Raw genomic sequence first — 19488 nt, 5'->3', positions numbered from 1 at the left:
TTATCCCTTTGATATGTACCTCAGCTATCTGCTGCTGCTAAGTTGCTTCAGTTGTGTCCGACTGTGCGACCCCATAGACGGCAGCCCACCAGGCTCCCCTGCTCCTGGGATTCTCCAGGCAAGAACACTGGAGTGGGTTGCCGTTTCCTTCTCCAATGCATGAAAGTGAAAAGTGAAAGTGAAGTCTCTCAGTAGTGTCCAACCCTCAGCGACCCCATGGACTGCAGCCTTCCAGGCTCCTCCACCATGGGATTTTCCAGGCAAGAGTACTGGAGCGGGGTGCCATTGCCTTCTCCACCTCAGCTATCTAGGGCCAGTAATTTTGTGTCCTGAGTTTCCTTGGGGCTCACCCTAGAGAGTGGCTGCAGTATGATGGCTAATAGAGGGCAGGTGTTCTTTCCTTGCTGAGTTCCCTCTGGGCTCACCAGCTCACCGCTGCTGGTGGCTGCAATTGCTGATGACTGTGATGTCCTTTGTTTACTGACATGGCAGGAAATATTCCATTTCTCATAGCTAATGTGCTGGACTCTGTACAGACTTTATTCACAGCCACATCCTACTGTTCCACCTTAAACTTCTTCGGGCTTCAGTTTGCTCACTTATTCTTATTTTGTACTGCATCTTTTCCTTTGTAAAGCACCTGAAATCTTAAAACTTTTTTTTTGTACACACACAGGTAGTATGTAAATACTCACAGCTTCTTTGAAACCTCACCACAACCCCTAAATGTAGATATTGGCATCACCTTTTGTTTATTTTTATTTGTTTCTTTATTTAGGCCATACCCCATGGCTTATGAGATCTTAGTTCCCCAAGCAGGGATGGAACCTAGGCCAGGGCAGTGAAAGTTCCAAGTCCTAACTACTGGACCGCCAGGAAATTTCCTGGCATCACCTTTTAACAAGTAAACGCTAAAGACTATAGATCTCTGTTCAGTCATTGGACTAAGGTCTAAATAACAATCACTGGAGGAGCACAGGCTGTCTGATTCCAGAGTACATGGTATTTTCAGGGCACAGTGTATTTTGCTTTCTCTTCATAGACCTGTTCTTATTGCTCTGCTGAATTTCAGTCTGCAGAACGGGGATTGTGTCTACTATCTCTTGGGAATACTGTGCATATGGGGGCAGAGGGAAAACAGCTTTTCTCTTAACTGTCCAGACACCCCTTAAATGAGAGAATGGGGGGTAGAAAACTCTGATACTAAAAGCATTCATTTTCTATCATTTACCTTATACTTCACTTGAAACTATTCAATACTTTTGAAGTTGCAAGAAATACCTTACAGGAAAAAAAAAATCATCTCAATGATTACTTTAATGCACAGCCTTAGCTTCCTGGCATTTCCTTCATTTCCTCAGGGGAAGGTTATTTCTCCAACTTCTTTCTTTCCAACTGATTGCTAGGATTTCAATCTCTTTAGACCTTTTGCGTTAGAGGAAGAAACACATCTGCTTTTTTTCTCCCTCAACTTGGGGAGTTCGGAGTTCATCACAGTCTTTCCTTGTTTAACTACCTATAGAATTTGAATTTCAAAAAGCAAATTGCCTTTGAGGCTAGAAAGTTCAAAATCAAAACATAATCAGCTTCACATCCTCAAAACTGGAAAACGAGAAGTTTAATTTCTTACTTCTGCTTTCTGTTCATGTAGGAAAAAGGGATCTTGATAAATGATCTTCTGAAAGGAAAACGAAGACACCAAAGAAGACGTGACTTGCACGTTCTGTCCGAGGGCTGTTTTACCTCCTGCAACTTTGGTTTGCTGTCATCAAGAGGACGTTGTGCAGAGCAGCCATAACGCAGGCTGAGGATTCAATTATTTCACAGTCTAGGCGATTTCAGGCAAATCCACTTTTAATCAGAACTAAGTTCAATGAGGTCAGTATTTTACGGCTGATGAAACTAAGGCCCAATTGCTAGCTAACCCATCTATGACCAACGTACAAATTCAAGTCCATGCACTTGCCATCGGGCTGAGGAATTTATGTCATAAGCTCGCCTGTTTTGGTCAGGAAGTTTCTACTTAGCTGTAGTCCAAAAATAAATCTTTATTACAGTTAATAAATATAAATATTAACATCAGTGTATTTAGAGGAAAACTGTTTATTAAACCTCCCAAGCCACCACGCATGGATTAGAGCTTAGGGAACTTGCTACCAAGGGTTCAGAATAGGATTTCTGAGAACTGGAAAGGATCTTAGAAATGATTTTACAGAACAAGGTCAGCTTGTCTCATAACATCTATATCTCTTTCTCCATTTTTCTTAATTGGGAGGCAGCAGGTACAGTAGGAAGTTTGTCACACACTGGGGTCTAAATTTATCTTTATTAGCTAGGCATGTCCAGCTCACTAAATCCATTTTTATGTTAATGACAGAGGTGGAATAGATGGCCTACCAGCTCTATTTTTATGTGAATCTGTTGCTTATTCTAATAGGAAAATCCTGATTAGAAAAATCGAATTGTTACAACCTTAGCTTAACCTTTAGACTTTCTTGCTTCAAAGTTGCTTGCTCTCAGCTGGGGCCTGATTTTCATCTCTGCTGTAGCCATCTAAACCTGATCACCTGTCACACTTCTTTCCACAAAGGCAGCAGGCAAGGCAGTGATGTGGTGGGGAATGTAAAACCTCGGTTCCAGAAAATCAAAATCGTCTCCCTAATTCACAAAGTTTTTGAAGATTCTTCTCTGTGGGTTTCTCTGTGCCACGTTCCTCTTTGTTCTTTACTCCCTCTAAAAAAACATCCCCAAAACCCCTCCTCTGCCCTCTCAGTAGAGTGGAGCTTGTTTAACAGAAATACATCTCAGTTGCTTCCCCAAAGCAAAAGATTATTTTACAATCTGAATTTGGGGAAAAGATGACTTGAACGGTAACTAATAATTACATATCCTTACTGCGTTCCAAGCACTTTCCATTCATGAAGGCATTTAACCCCCGAAGCTCTGAAAAGCAGATACAAACATCCTTCACTATCCAAATCTAGTCAGTTCCTGAGACCAGGTTAGAAATCAGAGTTCAGTAAGTCTGAAAGGTCAGGGAAGCTTCATTATCTTATCTTCATTTACCTGCTTGGGATGGGCTAAGGCCTGACCTTAAATAAAGCAAATAATGTCATTCAAAAGTGCAAACCCATTTGGTTCCTTTATTGTAACAGCAAGGGTTTAGGAAGCGTTCACACAGGGATATATATTTATCCCATTATCCCCGTTTTACAGATGAGGGAACGGACGCACAGGCAGGCTGAGTAAGCTGCCCTAGGTTTCACAGCTCGTGTGGCAGAGCCAGCAATCCCTTCTAGGCACTAAAGCATCAGGGTCAGGATCCAGTCTGTGCTGGACTGCCCACCTAAAGCTATTGTTTTCTTTGTGGCCAGTGGTATCATCAATGCACATTACCACTGGAGCTTTTCTGGGAGTGTTTTGAGGGAGGCTTACCAGAATTCCCAAACTCATTATTTTTTTTTTCCTTAGAGCTCACTTTCTCAACAGACTTTGATGATATGTTCTGTTAGCACCAATATAAAAAAGTTTTAGATAATGCAACTAGCTACTTTTTGTAGTTTAATAGTTTAATGGCATGGCTTGAGAAACCATGATGTTCCCTTCAGTCAACATCTTGAATTAATTCCACCACTGCACGTGAAATGGTGATCTTTCTCTTGTAGAGTCACAGGAAAAGCAGATGTCTCACAGCAGAAAAATGCAAGTTGGAGGGCAGTGTAATTGGAGCTGTCTGGGAGATCTGCTTGCAGTCTCTGAAAACTTGGGGCCTCTTCAAACCATTGTTCGTCCTCAACTAACCATGCTTGTGAGACCAGACCATGGCTGTATTTAGTCCTTTAATATTTCCTCAAGTATTTAATGAATGATACGGGCAACAATTTTCCTTCAGAGCTCAGCCAGGGCCCTCACGAGATTATGTAAAAGTTTGGACATGCTCTCCCATGGGTCAGCTGACTGACGTCCAAATAAAAACCAAAGGATGGGCTCATGTTTACAGGTTAAAGAAAAATCTTAGGTATTAAGCTGATAGATGTGAATTTTAGTGGAAAATGAATTCCTGCTTCATTGTAAAGTCTATTTATACATTCATGTAGCAACAAGGCTAGGCATAAAGTAGGATTATAACTATATTCAATCAGTAACAAAGAAAATATACCTCCTTGGAGGTCTTCCAGATAATAAGGGCTCTGGTTACACCTGAGTGTAACTCAGACACTCACTCAGAGTGTCTGCCTCTTTTGTCATCATGTGGTAAAAAGGTCAAAGTTATGTGGCCATGTGCCAGGAGCCACCCTTTAAACACAAGGCAAACTCCTGGAATATGCTTCAGTTTAAGAACAAAAATGTCATTGTAGTGAACTGTGATGCAAGAAGGACATGAGGTTTAAGACAAAGCTCTGAGACTTAACATGTCAATGTGAAATCTCCAAGTATGCACCTTGTATCTTGGTGATTTGGACCCTCTTGTAGAAAGCGCAGAGATTCAGTGTCTAAGGCACTCAAGGAGAGCCAGACTTAGAAAATCTAGGTTCTAATCAAGACTCATCATTTGACCTTGGATGAGTCACTTGCCCACTGAGTGAGCCTTAGTTTCTTTTTCTGATTAAGAGATAGTGAAATGGCATGATCTCTAGGATTCCTGTCAGTTCTAGAAGGCTTGTGGTTTTTATTTATGGTTTAGAGCTTTGACTAATTTGCTTAATTTTGCCTAATCTATCATTTCTACTGAATCATATCTGTTTACTCAGTGTGGAGGTTTCACATCTCTGAAATATCCCTTGGAGATCCCAAAGACCTGAGCAAATTTAAACTGGTCATATTCCACTTATTAGTCTATTACTGCTCAGCCAATGAAGGCTAACCAATACCTTCAAGGGCAAGATACACTGTAAAACGTTTTAACCAATATCCAGACTCACCAAAACTTGAGTTTCTTTTCTGTATAATCCCTGGCTCCTCAAATACCCAGGAGCTAACTTTTCAGGGTTCCTGCATGCATGCTCATTCACTAAGTCATGTCTGACTCTTTGCAACCCCATGGACTGTAGCCCGCCAGGCTCCTCTGTCCATAGCATTCTCCAGGCAATGATACTGGAATGAGTTGCCATTTCCTCCTCCAGGGGAATCTTCCTGATCCAGGCCTAGAAATCGCATCTCCTACTAAGTCTCCTGCACTGCATGTAGATTTTTTACCACTGAGCCGCCAGGAAACAGTTCACTAGATTTTAATTGCATATACCCCCTATTGTAAATATTCATAATTTTGTTGTTTTTAGTTGAAAAGCCCTGAAATCAGTTTTCTTTTTCAAGTATTTACATACATGAAACAAATATAACAGGAGTCAAGAGTAAAAATTCTCTTAAGCACATACATAACCATAGTACATATTACTTGAATATTTATAAATTTTTTAAAATTTAATAACCATTGTCATATTGTCGCATGATTTACACAATTTAAAAACAAGCCACTGAGTGGCCCTATGTGGTCACATCGATTTTTTAAAAATACAGCATGTGTTTGAATCACAAAATGATTAGCAAAATCCATTACTTCATCATTCACCATCCTCCATAAAAACCACATTGAGCAGAGTACTGAGGAAAAAGCAGACTGCTTTTCAGTGGGAAAGCATATTAAAATTTAAATCAAGGGCACTTTTAATTGGAAAGGCACACATCTTCCCAGGAAGCTATCTATAACCTTTTGAAACTGCAGCAGGAATGCTGCACACGTCCCCAGTCCGTGAATACGGCATCTCCCCTTCCTGGCTGACGGTGGTCAGTGTGAAACCCCGCGAGTTACACCCTACAATTTAGGAATCGGGGTGGCCGCCAGCGCTATGCTTTCAATCGCACACTCGTCGGTGCCTCTGCGGATGCGGAAGTACCCGTCCTCACCCCAGCTCGTGCCCCAGCTGTTTTTCACAATCCAGTAATCCAGTCCCGAGGCCGCGTCCGTGCCGTAGCCCACCAGCAGCACAGCGTGATTGGTCAGCTCGAAGGGGTTGAAAGGGTCTCGCAGCCCCGTGTGGTGGTAGACGCCCTGGCGGTAGTGCAGGAAGTCGTTGTAGACCTCAAAGGCGACGGCCATGGGCCCCCGCTGGACCAGCTCGAGCTTCATCAGGGCTTCATTGCAGCCCCCGTAGAAACCGCCCACGTAGTGGTACTCGGAAGAGTAGTACCGGAAGCAGCCCTCTTTCAGCTTGCACGGCGAATCCGTGCCTGTGTAGGGGAAGCAGTCCTCTTCCACCAGCCCGAAGTCCTGGGCGTACTTCCCTGCGATGAGGTAAGGGAAGCCACCTTCACAGCCTGCGGGCGAAGAGCACACAGCGTTACCACCGTCTGTTAGAAAGGGCTACAGGAGAAACTGTCCCGGTTCACGTTTTCTTTTCTACTCCATTAATGTGTTTTTAAAGATTTATTGGATATTTGGCTGTGACGGGTCTTGGTTACTGTGTGTAGGCTTTCTGCATTTGTGGCAGCGGGGGCTCCTCTCCAGCTGTGGCGTGGGGGCTTATCGCAGTGGCCTCTCTGCGTGTGGACCTCCGCAGCTGTGGAGCCTGGTCTCAGCTGTCCTGTGGCACGTGGGATCTTCCCGGACCAGGGATAGAACCCGTGTCCCCTGCATTGGCAGGTGGATTCTTTGTCACCGAGCCACCAAGGAAGCCCACTAACTATTATTATGTCCCCCCTGGAAGTTGCTCTTGGCTTAAATACTGCTTCATTCACCGTCCATCAGCCATCTAGCTAACTATCCTCTCATCCCCATCTATCTGACATTTATTTGGCCCCTGAAGTGGAAGGTAGCTTCATGGTTAAGTGGGAGGCTCTGAAGCCTATATAGATTCAAATCCAAAACTGTGTTAAGAATTTAATTTCTCTGTACCTCTGTTTACTTATCTGTAAAATACAGACAGCAATAGCACCTTCCTTGTAGGATTAAGTCACGTAAAAGCAATAAAAGCTTGCAATTATTGTCACTACTAAATAGGCAGACACTTCCTCAAGAAAGGCTTCTTTGACCATCTCCTACAGAAAAGTCTGAATCAGGTCCCCATATCCTTCCTTCCCTCCAGTCCTGGCCCCAGTATATCTGAGAGACACTGCAGGTTCAGTTCCAGACCACCACAATAAAGCAAATATCACAATGAAGAAAGTCACACAAATGCTTTGTTTTCCCAGGGAATATAAAAGTTAGGTTTACAGTTTACTGTAGTCTATTAAGTGTTCATGTTTTCCAAAAGAAGCAATACACACACCATAATTTAAAAATGCTCTATTGCAAAAAAACAAAACCCACTAACCATCACCAAAGCCTTCAGCGAGTCATAATCATTTTGCTGGGGGGAGGGTTGGAAGTATTTCAAGAATTACCAAAATGTGACAGAGAGACATGAAGTGAGCAAACACTGCTGGGAAAACGGCGCTGATAGCCGGGCTCAACACAGGTCACCACAAACCTTCAATTTGTAAAAACACACCGTGTCTGAGAAGAGCAAGACAACAAGCTATGCCGGTCTACACATCCATAACCCTGCACTTTTCCTTCATTGCTCTCATGCTTATTGAATTTCTATTTTCCTTGCTTCACTGTAAGCTTCATGAGGTTACTCTCGTGATATTTTAGAGTCCTCAGGGCCCAGAAGTCACAATGTGGGTGTTTAATATTAAAGTATCTCAGGAAGAATAAAAGGCTCACTGACAAATAACTATACACTAGCAGCTGCACTGGTGAACTGAGAAACTTCCAAGTAGCCAAATCTGGGGACGGCAGCAGCAAACTTCAAAATGAGCCGATTTCTCCCTGAATCCACTGGCTTTCTACACACCTTATATATGCCCTGTTCTGAAAGCCTACGTACAAAACTTTTACATCCTTCTAGAGAGAAACTAGTGTTCATACGCTTTCAATAAGAATTAGGTTTCAGAGTGAGACCTTATTTGAAACTGAAACTCACAGTTAGAAGCTGGGAGGTCTTCAAAATCCTATAGAACAGCTTCATGTCTGTCCCTTGTCTATATGTAGCATAACAGCTGCGCCCTCAGGGTTCTGACCACTGTTGGGTAATGTATGTAAGAGGCTCCAGAGAGCCCGTCCTTACTCAGAGTATAGTGATTACGGACACCGTGCTGGATGCCACAGTAAGTTCCATGGGAAACCACTAAGTAGTGAGTGACGGGGCCAGAGCTTGCACCCAGGTTTTCTGAGAGCAGACACTGCTCTTTCTACCCCCCATCCTGATGGTTTTGCCAACAATGGCAAACTACACACAGCTCAACAGTGCCTGAAACACAACACTTACCTTGAGCATACTGACTGCAAGACACAACCTCCTGAGGACTCAAGATTGGGGTCTGAGTATTGTTGGTTAGTATGCGGATTCTTGCTTCCATCATCCCCATAGAAGCAAATGAGTAGCAGCTTCCGCAAGACCCTGGTGATGGAAAAGGAAGACATATAACCTCAGAGAGTCTGACGCCCTCAAGAAAAGCCAAAGAAAACCTGAGTGGATGACATACGTTAATATAGCTATATTGAGTGTTGCTGCTTTTGTTCCTAAGAATTAGCACAATAAAGGAGACTCAATCAATGAACGCTATTGACCTTACAGGCAAATATTAAGATTTCAGCTTTTTCACCAAAAGGCAAACATTACTAAATGGGACTTTCCTTGAGAATGCTTTGGGAGGGAAAAAACCTCCTAACTTCTGCAAAGCACTTGACAGTATTCTTAATAATGAAGAAACGATGTATTGATACATCTGCAACATTCTGAGTCAAGTTGAAAGAAAATTAGGGAGGAATACATATGAACTGAGCTTCTAAATATCTCCAGAGAGGTATTTTCTAAAGCAACTTGTTGGGTGGAATTAACTCAAAGAATGGCTCAAGTAGAGGTGTATTATTATAGAGAGTTGGATTCAACCAGGGAAAATATAACAAAAAGAGTAATTATTATATAATGACCAATATCGTATTTAAGGTATTCAATAAGGAAGTAAAGATATTAAAGCAGATGGAGGTAGTGAAATTGAAAATAAATTGAAAAGTAGTTGGATGGAAGTAGGGGAGAAGAGAAAAGAAAACAGCTTAATTTAATACCTGAATGCTCTGGCAAAGACAAAATAAATTTACTTAGGAAGCATATGCTAGGAATGTAGTTGCTACTTCAAAAGAAGAAAAAAATACTGTATTATGAGGTAATTTATATAAAGATATTTTTTAATCTGGTTCTTCAATATGAGTAGAAGAAATTTATACACAGAATAAAATATGGCATGTAATAAAACTAGATTTCCACTTACTGCAGTTCCAGAGGGAAATGAACATAATTTCATATCTTTATTATGACACAGCCTCTTTCACCTCTGCCACTGATGGAAATTCTACCTGGAGATATACTTGCACCAACCCCCCCCAAAGTGAAAGCTAGTCACTCAGTCGACCCAGGGATTGAACCCAGGTATCCTGCATCCAAGATCTGCTGCACCCAAGACACTGGAAATTAAATGAAGTTGATATATTATTCAATTTACTAATAACTTAAAAAACCCCAAAAAACTAACAAAACTCATTCTACATAAAGAGAATGCTGCCTTTGTTCTCTTTAATAAATGTGAATTTAGTAATTTAGTGACTGCCTTCCTCAGAAAAATATTCATAACATTATATTTTAAAAGTATGAGGGGCATCATTTTTCTCTTTGCCAAGTAAATGTTCATTCATGTCCTTCCCTGAGAACAAAGGAATACCAGGATACTCTAAGCTCAGTCTCCAGCGTGCTATGAAAGAAAGTCAAAGTGTTAGTTGCTCAGTTGTGTCTGACTCTTTGTGGCCCCGTGGACGGTAACCCGCCAGGCTCCTCTGTCCATGGACTTCTCCAGGCAAGAATACTGGAGGGGGTAACCATACCCTTCTCCAGGGGAGCTTCCCAACCCAGGGATTGAACCCAGGTCTCCCGCATTGCAGGCAGATTCTTTACCATCTGAGCCACCAGGGAACATTCTAAACTCTACTTGAATTACTTAATACTATTTTCCTTAAACTGAATTGAATTTCCTTGAGTGTTTACAGGAAATCTGTCTTCTTCACCTTGATGCAGTGAAGGAACTCAGTGCATCTCTGTAGAAAGAAGTCAGATTATGAACAAGCAGACACATATTTATAGCCAGGAAAAAGTTATTTCAATGGAAACAGTCAGTCTTTACTTTTAGTCTATTAGTGCCCCGTCACGCTTTAACTGCTACCATTTCTGACGGTTCCCAAAATTCTCCCCATAAACATCTCAGATTTATCCATACTGCTTTTGCTAAATTGTGACAATTAGAAGAGAAACATTTGGAAGGGGGCCTTGGAATTCATCTAGTGTACAATCTACTCACTTGACAATGCATACACTGAGACTCAGAAAGAGGCAACGGCCTGGCCAGTCACCAAACTAAAGGACGGCAGATGCCAGCGCCCAGCTGCCTCCTAACAGGAGAAGGCAATGGCAACCCACTCCAGTACTCTTGCCTGGAAAATCCCATGGACGGAGGAGCCTGGTGGGCTGCAGTCCACGGGGTCGCACAGAGTCGGGCACGACTGAAGCGACTTAGCAGCTGCCTCCTAAGGAATACCGTTTTCTTCCATTTACAGATCCATATCGACTTTGAAGAATTCTCAGATTTCCTTTCCCCATCTTCCAATCACTCGGCAGACCAAAATTAACTTGTCCATTTTGTTTTGGAAGTCATCTAAATAATACTGCCCTTAGGACTCCTCTTTCACATGACAGGAAGTCACAGAACTAGACGAGCGACAATAAATGGCAAAGCCAATGTTCCTGTCATGAGACATCAGTGATATCACAAGAGAGTCTAGAAACAATCCCAGTTTGGCCGTTTAGCAGTCTTGGCCCATGGCAGTCACAGAAATAACTCTGTTGGCTCTAAGTATTAAACCTTCATTATCAGGCCATCCAGCATTGTGTGAGGGACAGGCTACAAGTCCATTCCAGGACTCAGAATGCGCTGTTACCAGAGAAATTACAAGGAGGAGGGAAGGAAATAATCTTCCTCAAGCCTGTGATGTTCCCAAGGTCAGCTGCTGAAGTAATTAACATCTCTTCAAAAGTCAAGGCCAGAGTCTAGATTCCAAAAGGACCATTTTCTTTTAAGAAGATAAAAGGGCAACAAAGAATAGGAGGGCTTTCCTGGTGGATCCCTGGTTAAGAATCAGCTCCCCAATGCAGGAGGTAAGAGTTCAATTCTTGGGCTGGGACGATACCCTGGAGGAGGAAATGGCAACCCACTCCAGTATTCTTGCCTGGGAAATCCCATGGACAGAGGAGACAGGTGGGCTACAGTCCATGGGGTCGCAAAAGAGTCAGACAAGACTTAGCAACTAAACAACAACAACAAAAAGAAAAGAATAAGAGGGGGAGTTGGCCCAGACAGAGTGTGGTAATCAAGTTTCCATAATCTCAAATAGATAATGTGACTGCCACATGGCTTAACTGCATGTTAACGCTCAGCCTTCACCTTCTAACAGTGGTGAACACACTGAACGGGTAGTAAGGAGCCAGGATTCTTTTTTGCCCTTCCCACTCACCCCATCAGTCAGCTATGTGACCGGGCAATTCACTTGACCTTTCTGACATTTCTTGTCATCTTGGATGTAAAAGGAATAGGGTGGAACAGTTTAACATCCCTGCCTTCCAGCTTTAGTATAAACAGTAGTTGGAACAAGACTAAAATGAACTAGATTTTTAAAGTTAGGAAACCGCTCTGCATTTCCTAATTAATGTGACCTGAAAGATACTCCCCTTCTCTCTTGAAGACACAATAATAAAGACAGCACAACTGGGAGATGAACAAGGAAAGTCCTTCTCTTCCAATTTCCTAGCTCTCTTCCCTCTCACATGCAAAGTAAACCTTAGTTATAAGGCTGGTGCTTACAGGGTAAAAGTTTATCCCCCTACCCAGGACTTTTTTTGGTTTTTTGTTTTTCATTACTCTTAATTTGCTCTCTGAATAGAGAAAAGTTGTAAATTCCCTGAACTGTGGGTAATTTTGAATTCTATAGGACACTGGTGTATTTAAGTTAGTGGAAACTTCCAAGTAGCCCAGTTAGTAGGAAGAGAAAATAATTTTTTTCATAACCTAAAATACAGAACACCACGAAGAAGTCAGAAGAGGAACCACTGAGCACGCTATTTTCTCAGATATCTGAGAAGGTACCACAGATGAGGGATCAATTTAAAAGCAATGAATCACTCAAAGCCCTCTGTTTTTAAACTGCCCATGTCTATACAAACCATATTTATAATACGCAAAGAATATGGAATATTACAGACAACAATAGCTTTGACTGAGCTACAAGAGAGACACTGTCAAAAAATCTGTGGTTAGAAAGTCTGATTTCCTTCGAATTATTATCTCAGCACTAGTCAATCAAACCTTTCTGGGAAGTGAGCTGAATGAAATTTTTCCTCCAACTTTCTCTTAATGAATTTTTTAAATGCCCTACTTACAGAAGTTATATTGTATCTTAATGTTTTGTTTTTAAGTCTTGCTAAGCTGTAGTCTCTACAAAGGACTGTATCATATTAGTCTTCATATCCTCAGCCTTTAAACAAAAATTCCTGACACATTAGATACCCTATAAATACAACACAGTGGGAAAAACCATGTGCTAAGCCCTCAACAGTCAATGTGTAGTATCTACTTAATCCTCTCCAGGAAGGACAGGAAACCTATTTGATGACAGAATAAATCTTAATCATCAAATCTTTTTAACTGACTTTCCATTCATTTCTCAATTACCTTTAACTTTCTCTCATTTCCAATCCCTCATTTTCAAAGAAGCTGTCCCCTTTCCAAGAAGGACCCAAACTTTCTCTGGAGCCAAAGAGCCCAAGAATAACTGGCACAAAGACAAAGAGATGAGACCTCCAGTGCCAGATAAAAGACAGGAACCCTGCCGCTGCAGGACTTGCCCAAAGCCCCATACATTCAGAACATTCTCCAAGGATGCAGTGGGGATGAACTGAAGGGGTGGTGGTGAATACTAAGAACTGGGAGAGGCTGATCACTGAATTTTTAGGAAAGGGGAAGGGAAGTTTATCTTTGGGTGTTATTAATGTATAATCCTTTCAGGAGACACCAATCAGAATGTTTCCAGACAGCAAATACTACACCCACTTTATAGTAACAAATCAGTCTTGCATACAGCTGTCTTCAAAATGAGCTTAGAAGTAATAAACCTGAGCATTGTATAAATGATTCTCCAATCACTGTTGGCTAAAATTTAGGCTAAGATAATTTGCTCTCAAGTGCTATTAGAAGCGTTATTAAATCTACTCATACTGTATCTAATTTTCAGAAACTGACAAAATGCAATTATAGTGATAATGCTGGTAAACACTCCACCGGGAAGCTGAGTTAATACTTACCACTGTATGTCATATCCTGGTGTAAAGTTAATTGAAAGATCCTTACACAATTCAAAAAATCTACTTCATCAGCAAAAAAAATTAAGGATTCATTTTCTGGGCTCCTATAATTAGACTAATGATGGGGAGGGGTGGGAGGAGAGTGGGTCCAGAATAAAGAAGATACGGCGTGTGCATACACACACACACACACACACAGTGGAGTATTGCTCAGCCATAAGAAAATGAAATAATGCAATGTGTAGCAACATGGATGAACCTAGAGATTATCTTACTAAGTAAGTCAGCCCTCCAGGCTCCTCTTTCATCGGGACTCTCCAGGCATGCACACTGAAGTGGGCTGCCTGCCCTCCTCCAGGGGATCTTCCCAAACCAGGGACTGAACCCAGGTCTCCCGCACTGCAGGCGTTCTTTACAGACTGAGCCACCGGGGAAGCTCAGAAATACTGAGCAGGTAGCCTATACCTTCTCCAGGGATCTTCCCAACCCAAGAATCAAACCAGGGTCTCCCATATTGCAGGTGGATTCTTTACCAGCTGAGCTACAGGGGAAGCCCAAGGGAATCACAGAGAAAGACAAATAACATATGATATCACTTATTTATATCACATATTTACATTAAACTATAATGGAAAAGAATCTGAAAGAGTATATAAAAGCTGAATCACTTTGCTGTACACCTGAAACTAATACAACATTCTAAGTCAACAATATTTCAGTTAAAAAAATGAAAGATTCCAACAAACCACCTGCAGAAGGAAGACAAGAAAGACTAATTTTAGCTGCAATTCTTTGTTGCAATACAAGTCTCCGTAACTTGGAGCGCAAATGAGTTTGGCTTATATACCACTCTAATGAATTTCACTAGCTATCTGGAACACACACTGAGGAGGACACTGAAGAAATGCTGAGCTCAGCTGCAGAGATCACGTATTACCAGTGTCTGTCAAGGGTACAAAAAGAAGAAGTGCGTATTCATTAGCTATAGATTTTCTATTTCTTTACTAAAGTAGATCATACCAGTTTCATCTCTGTATCCCCAGAATGTGAGAGCCTGGTACATAGTAAATGTTCAATAAATATTTCAGAATGATTTAATACAAAAGAAAAAAATCAGACATTTTTTTACCTTGGTTTCGAACAGGAGTAACAAAATTGATACCGTGAACATTTCTCCAATCCCAGGATTTTGGCAAATGCAAAATCTTTTTCTGTATTTCAGCAGTTATAGGTGCAGGTTTGGGCCTAGGATGGAAATAGACACTTGACATCAATACATAGTCTTTCCTTTGAGGATGATTTCCTAACCTTTAATCCCATAATTTCAACCACCTGGCTGGTTAGGATATAGATTCAGATCCAAAGAACACTTGTCCATCAGTGTTTCAATGTGTCTGTCATACAAAAATGGGTCTATTATACACTGTGTCATTATACAATTAAGTTAGATAAATTGCCCTTTTTTCTTTTTTTTTCAATTTATTTATTTGGCTATGACTGGTCTTAGCTGTGGCATGTGGGATCTTTAGTTGCAACATGTAGGGTCTAGTTCCTTGACTAGGGATTGAACCCAGGCCTCCTGCATTGGGATCACAGTGTCTCAGCCACTGGCTACTGGAGAAGTCTCAAAATTACCCATCTATTTTTCAGGATCTAGTAATTTTCCCCTATGAAATAATATTGGTTTTATATATTCCCATTGCTAGTTTTAGTATGCCTAAATAACAGCATTCTCTTTTCATATATTTTGACCCAAAAACATAGATATGGGAAATTGAAGATGACCTACAAAGGTTTTAGAGAAAACAGAGGAATTACTGCTGTTTGACTCTATGGAGGGTGGTGATGGTAGTCACGAAAGAAGTGAAAGGCAGGGAAATAGAGGATGTAAGTAGAAGAAGGCAAACTAGGTCAATAAACAGATAAGAGTAAGACATAAAGACACCTACAGTGGCTTCACACTTCCTAGCTGTATGACACTCGTCAAAGAACTTAACATCGTAAAACTATGTCACCTCCTGTTACAATGTGCATAGTCATACCTACCTCTAAGCACTGTTATGATAATTCAGTGCAATAATGACTAATGTGCTTAAAACATTACCTAGTCTTGGATGTCTTGAATAAGCTATTAAGCTATTATGGTGATTACCAAGACCATCAACATCCATGTCTTTAAGACTATATATGCTGCTGATACTTTTAAGTAACTATCTTACATGTGAACAAAACACTCAATTGAAGTGTTAACTTCCTTCTTCCTCCATCCTATAGGCAGAGTGTTTATCCGTCAATGCACACACAGACAGAATAAAAGCAACGTGATAAATGCAGCTCAATGGTATGAAAATGAAGTGAGTGAAAGAGGAAGCTGGCTGGCAGAGAAGTGAGAATTACAAACACCATAGGCGCCTTATACATTATTGGCTCTTCATCATTTGGGTCCAGATTCTTAAGAATTCAGAGGAAGCTCTGGGCTCACCCAGAGAGATGTCCATAAATGGTACATTTTCCTACAGTTTGAGCAGGTTCAGTTTCAGAGATTCAGGTTAAGAGTCTCTGAGTTTCTATTATGTCACTTTCAGCAGATCTAACGTATACACAAAAATGCTACTGAAAACCAGGCAGCTAGACCACAATGTCTGGCTCCAACATCTCCCACTTCTATCTCATCCTGAACCTTCTAAGGAGACTTATTAGCCTTAAAAACAGGACTGCATAAATCTCTCTCTTCTCTAAAACCAAGGCGGTTGGGTGGAAAGAGAAAAATTCAAGTACAGGAGTTCTTCAGGAACATGGCGTCAGATACATGGCAATGCAGTTGTGTCTCAGGCTCAAATCTTTCAGACAGGAGCCCTGGTCTCCCTAAGGTTCCCACACTGATCGCATCTCCGCTGGGGGCTCCTCTGGATTGCTACTGGACAGCTCTCAACTTTCCGTCTCACACAGACACAGGATGGCTCTTTCACTTTAGCAAATCTGAGAAGGGATACAATACGCTGCCTTTCTGAATTTTGACTAAACACAACATCTCGTAGACTAGTCACTCCTGAGAATATACTATGAGAAACATTATACAAAACAAATTGTTTTGAGACAGGGGTATAATTATGAGAGAATGCTATCAGTCAGACAGGAAGAAAACTCCATCCAGTCTCAGAGTAGAAAAATGCCAGATTATGATCATTAGTCTGCAGAAGAAAAACTTAGCAATGAATTTTATTGTTGTTCATTTGCCAAGTTGTGTCCTACTCTTTATGACGCCATGGACTGCAGTATGTCAGGCTCCTCTGTCCTCCACTGTCTCCTGGAGTTTGCTCAAATTCATATCCACTGAGTTCAGTTCAATTCAGTCGCTCAGTTGTGTCCGACTCTTTGCGACCCCATGAATCGCAGCACGCCAGGCCTCCCTGTCCATCACCAACTCCTGGAGTTCACCCAAACTCATGTCCATCGAGTCAGTGATGCCATCCAGCCATCTCATCCTCTGTCCTCCCCTTCTCCTCCTGCCCCCAATCCCTCCCAGCATCAGAGTCTTTTCCAATGAGTCAACTCTTCGCATGAGGTGGCCAACGTTTTGGAGTTTCAGCTTCAGTATCAGTCCTTCCAATGAACACCCAGGACTGATCTCCTTTAGAATGGACTGGGTGGATCTCCCTGCAGTCCAAGGGACTCTCAAGAGTCTTCTCCAACACCACAGTTCAAAAGCATCAATTCTTCGGCACTCAGCTTTCTTCACAGTCCAATTCTCACATCCATACATGACCACTGGAAAAACCATAGCCTTGACTAGATGGACCTTTGTTGGCAAAGTAATGTCTCTGCTTTTCAATATGCTGTCTAGGTTGGTCATAACTTTCCTTCCAAGGAGTAAGCGTCTTTTAATTTCATAGCTGCAATCACCATCTGCAGTGATTTTGGAGCCCAGAAAAATAAAGTCTGACACTGTTTCCACTGTTTCCCTATCTATTTCTCATGAAGTGATGGGACCAGGTGCCATGATCTTAGTTTCCTGAATGTTGAGCTTTAAGCCAACTTTTTCACTCTCCTCTTTCACTTTCATCAAGAGGCTTTTTAGTTCCTCTTTAGTTTCTGCTGTAAGGGTGGTGTCATCTGCATATCTGAGGTCCACTGAGTAGGTGATGGTATTTAACCATCTCATCCTCTGACACCTCCTTTTCCTCCTGCCCTCAATCTTTCCCAGCATCAGGGTCTTTTCCAATGAGCTGGCTCTTTGCATCAGGTGGCCAAAGTATTGGAGCTTCAGTTTCAGCGACAGTCTTTCCAATGAATATTTAGGGTTGATTTCTTTTAGGATTGACTGGTTTGATCTCCTTACAGTCCAAGGGACTCTCAAGAGTCTTCCCTAGCACCATGATTCAAAAGCACCGATTCTTTGGCATTTGGCCTTCTTTATCATCCAACTCTCACATCTGTATATGACTACTGGAAAAACCATAGCTTTGACTAGACAGACCTCTGTTGGCCAAGTGATATCTCTGCTTTTCAATTCACTGTCTAGATTTGTCATAACTTTCCTTCCAAGGAGCAAGCATCTTTTAATTTCATGGCTGCAGTCACCATCCTCAGTGATTCTGGAGCCCAAGAAAATTAACTCCGTCACTGCTTCCACTTGTTCCCCTTCTATTTGTCATGAAATGGTAGGACCGTATGACATGATCTTAGTTTTTTAAATGTTGAGTTTTAAGCCAGCTTTTTCACTCTCCTCTTTCAAGTTCATCAAGAGGCTCTCTAGTTCCTCTTCACTTTCTGCCATTAGAATGGTATCATCTGTGCATCTGAATTGTCGATATTTCTCCCAGCGATCTTGATTCCAGCTTGTGATTCATCCAGTCCGGCATTCGGCCAGCAATGTATTTTAGTTAACCATTAACCTATCAGTGGTCTGTTTAAACAATAAAACTTGACCAAAGGACTCTATAGCTGTTAAGAAAATAATCATTATATTTTCTGAATATTAGACAATGCTTCGATATACTAAAAGAAAATAACCTATCTACACAATGTACTGAGTCCCATTAGCTTTTCCAATTGGTTTCCTACCCTTCAGTTACATCAATTTCTCCTGCAGCAAGGTACGGCATTTCAAGAGTGTCATTGGTCCTTTAATAAATGTTAAGGGATTACATATGCTAAACTCAGCTATAGTTTTCAGGGAGTAAAAGAAATCTACCAAACTCCTGACTATATAAATTCAAAAAATGATATAATTTCCCATCAGATGCATATCATGGGGTATGTAAACTAAGATGGGAAACGCCACTTCTGGCTGAAGGCAGGAGAAGTATATTGATAAATAAGTAACTTTTTTTTTTTTTGCTGGACATCAAAACTGAAAGAATTTTGAGATTTTTACAGGTGGCAAATTTGATGGTTTTTATAGGCAGGTTCAGGGGTATGTGAGGCAAAGAGAATTTCATGAATGGTGGTAGAAGAAAATTTTCAGTAATTTTTTGTCATATTGTTTGAAAGCAGGTCAGTTCAGTTCAGTTCAGTCGCTCAGTCGTGTCCGACTCTTTGTGACCCCATGAATCACAGCACACCAGGCCTCCCTGTCCATCACCAGCTCCTGGAGTTCACTCAGACTCACATCCACTGAGTCAGTGATGCCATCCAGCCATCTCATCCTTGGTCATCCCCTTCTCCTCCTGCTCCCAATCCCTCCCAGCATCAGAGTCTTTTCCAATGAGTCAACTCTTCTCATGAGGTGGCCAACATACTGGAGCTTCAGCTTCAGCATCAGTCCTTCCAAAGAAATCCCAGGGCTGATCTCCTTCAGAATGGACTGGTTGGATCTCCTTGCAGTCCAAGGGACTCTCAAGAGTCTTCTCCAACACCACAGTTCAAAAGCATCAATTCTTCTGTGCTCAGCCTTCTTCACAGTCCAACTCTCACATCCATACATGACCACTGGGAAAACCATAGCCTTGACTAGACGGACCTTAGTTGGCAAAGTAATGTCTCTGCTTTTCAATATGCTATCTAGGTTGGTCATAACTTTTCTTCCAAGGAGTAAGCATCTTTT

The 19488-nt window shown here is 41.6% G+C and overlaps 1 protein-coding gene across 1 annotated transcript in view; it reads right to left on the bottom strand.

Moving 5' to 3' along the window:
* Positions 1-3123: 3123 nt before the first annotated feature.
* Positions 3124-19488, bottom strand: part of CTSC (cathepsin C) — a 44707-nt gene continuing 28342 nt past the window's right edge. The window contains exons 5-7 of the mRNA XM_069564783.1: positions 14572-14687; positions 8310-8441; positions 3124-6315 (exon numbers count right to left, since the gene is read on the bottom strand). Of these exons, the coding sequence (XP_069420884.1) occupies positions 5813-6315; positions 8310-8441; positions 14572-14687 (751 nt within the window). The 3' untranslated portion in view covers positions 3124-5812. The remainder of the gene's footprint in view (positions 6316-8309; positions 8442-14571; positions 14688-19488) is intronic.

Source organism: Ovis canadensis, chromosome 21, assembly GCF_042477335.2.
Source record: "Ovis canadensis isolate MfBH-ARS-UI-01 breed Bighorn chromosome 21, ARS-UI_OviCan_v2, whole genome shotgun sequence".
In the NCBI taxonomy this organism is placed as follows: Eukaryota; Metazoa; Chordata; class Mammalia; order Artiodactyla; family Bovidae; genus Ovis; species Ovis canadensis.
Note: the sequence above shows the minus strand (reverse complement) of the source record. Positions and strands in the feature narration are given on the sequence as shown.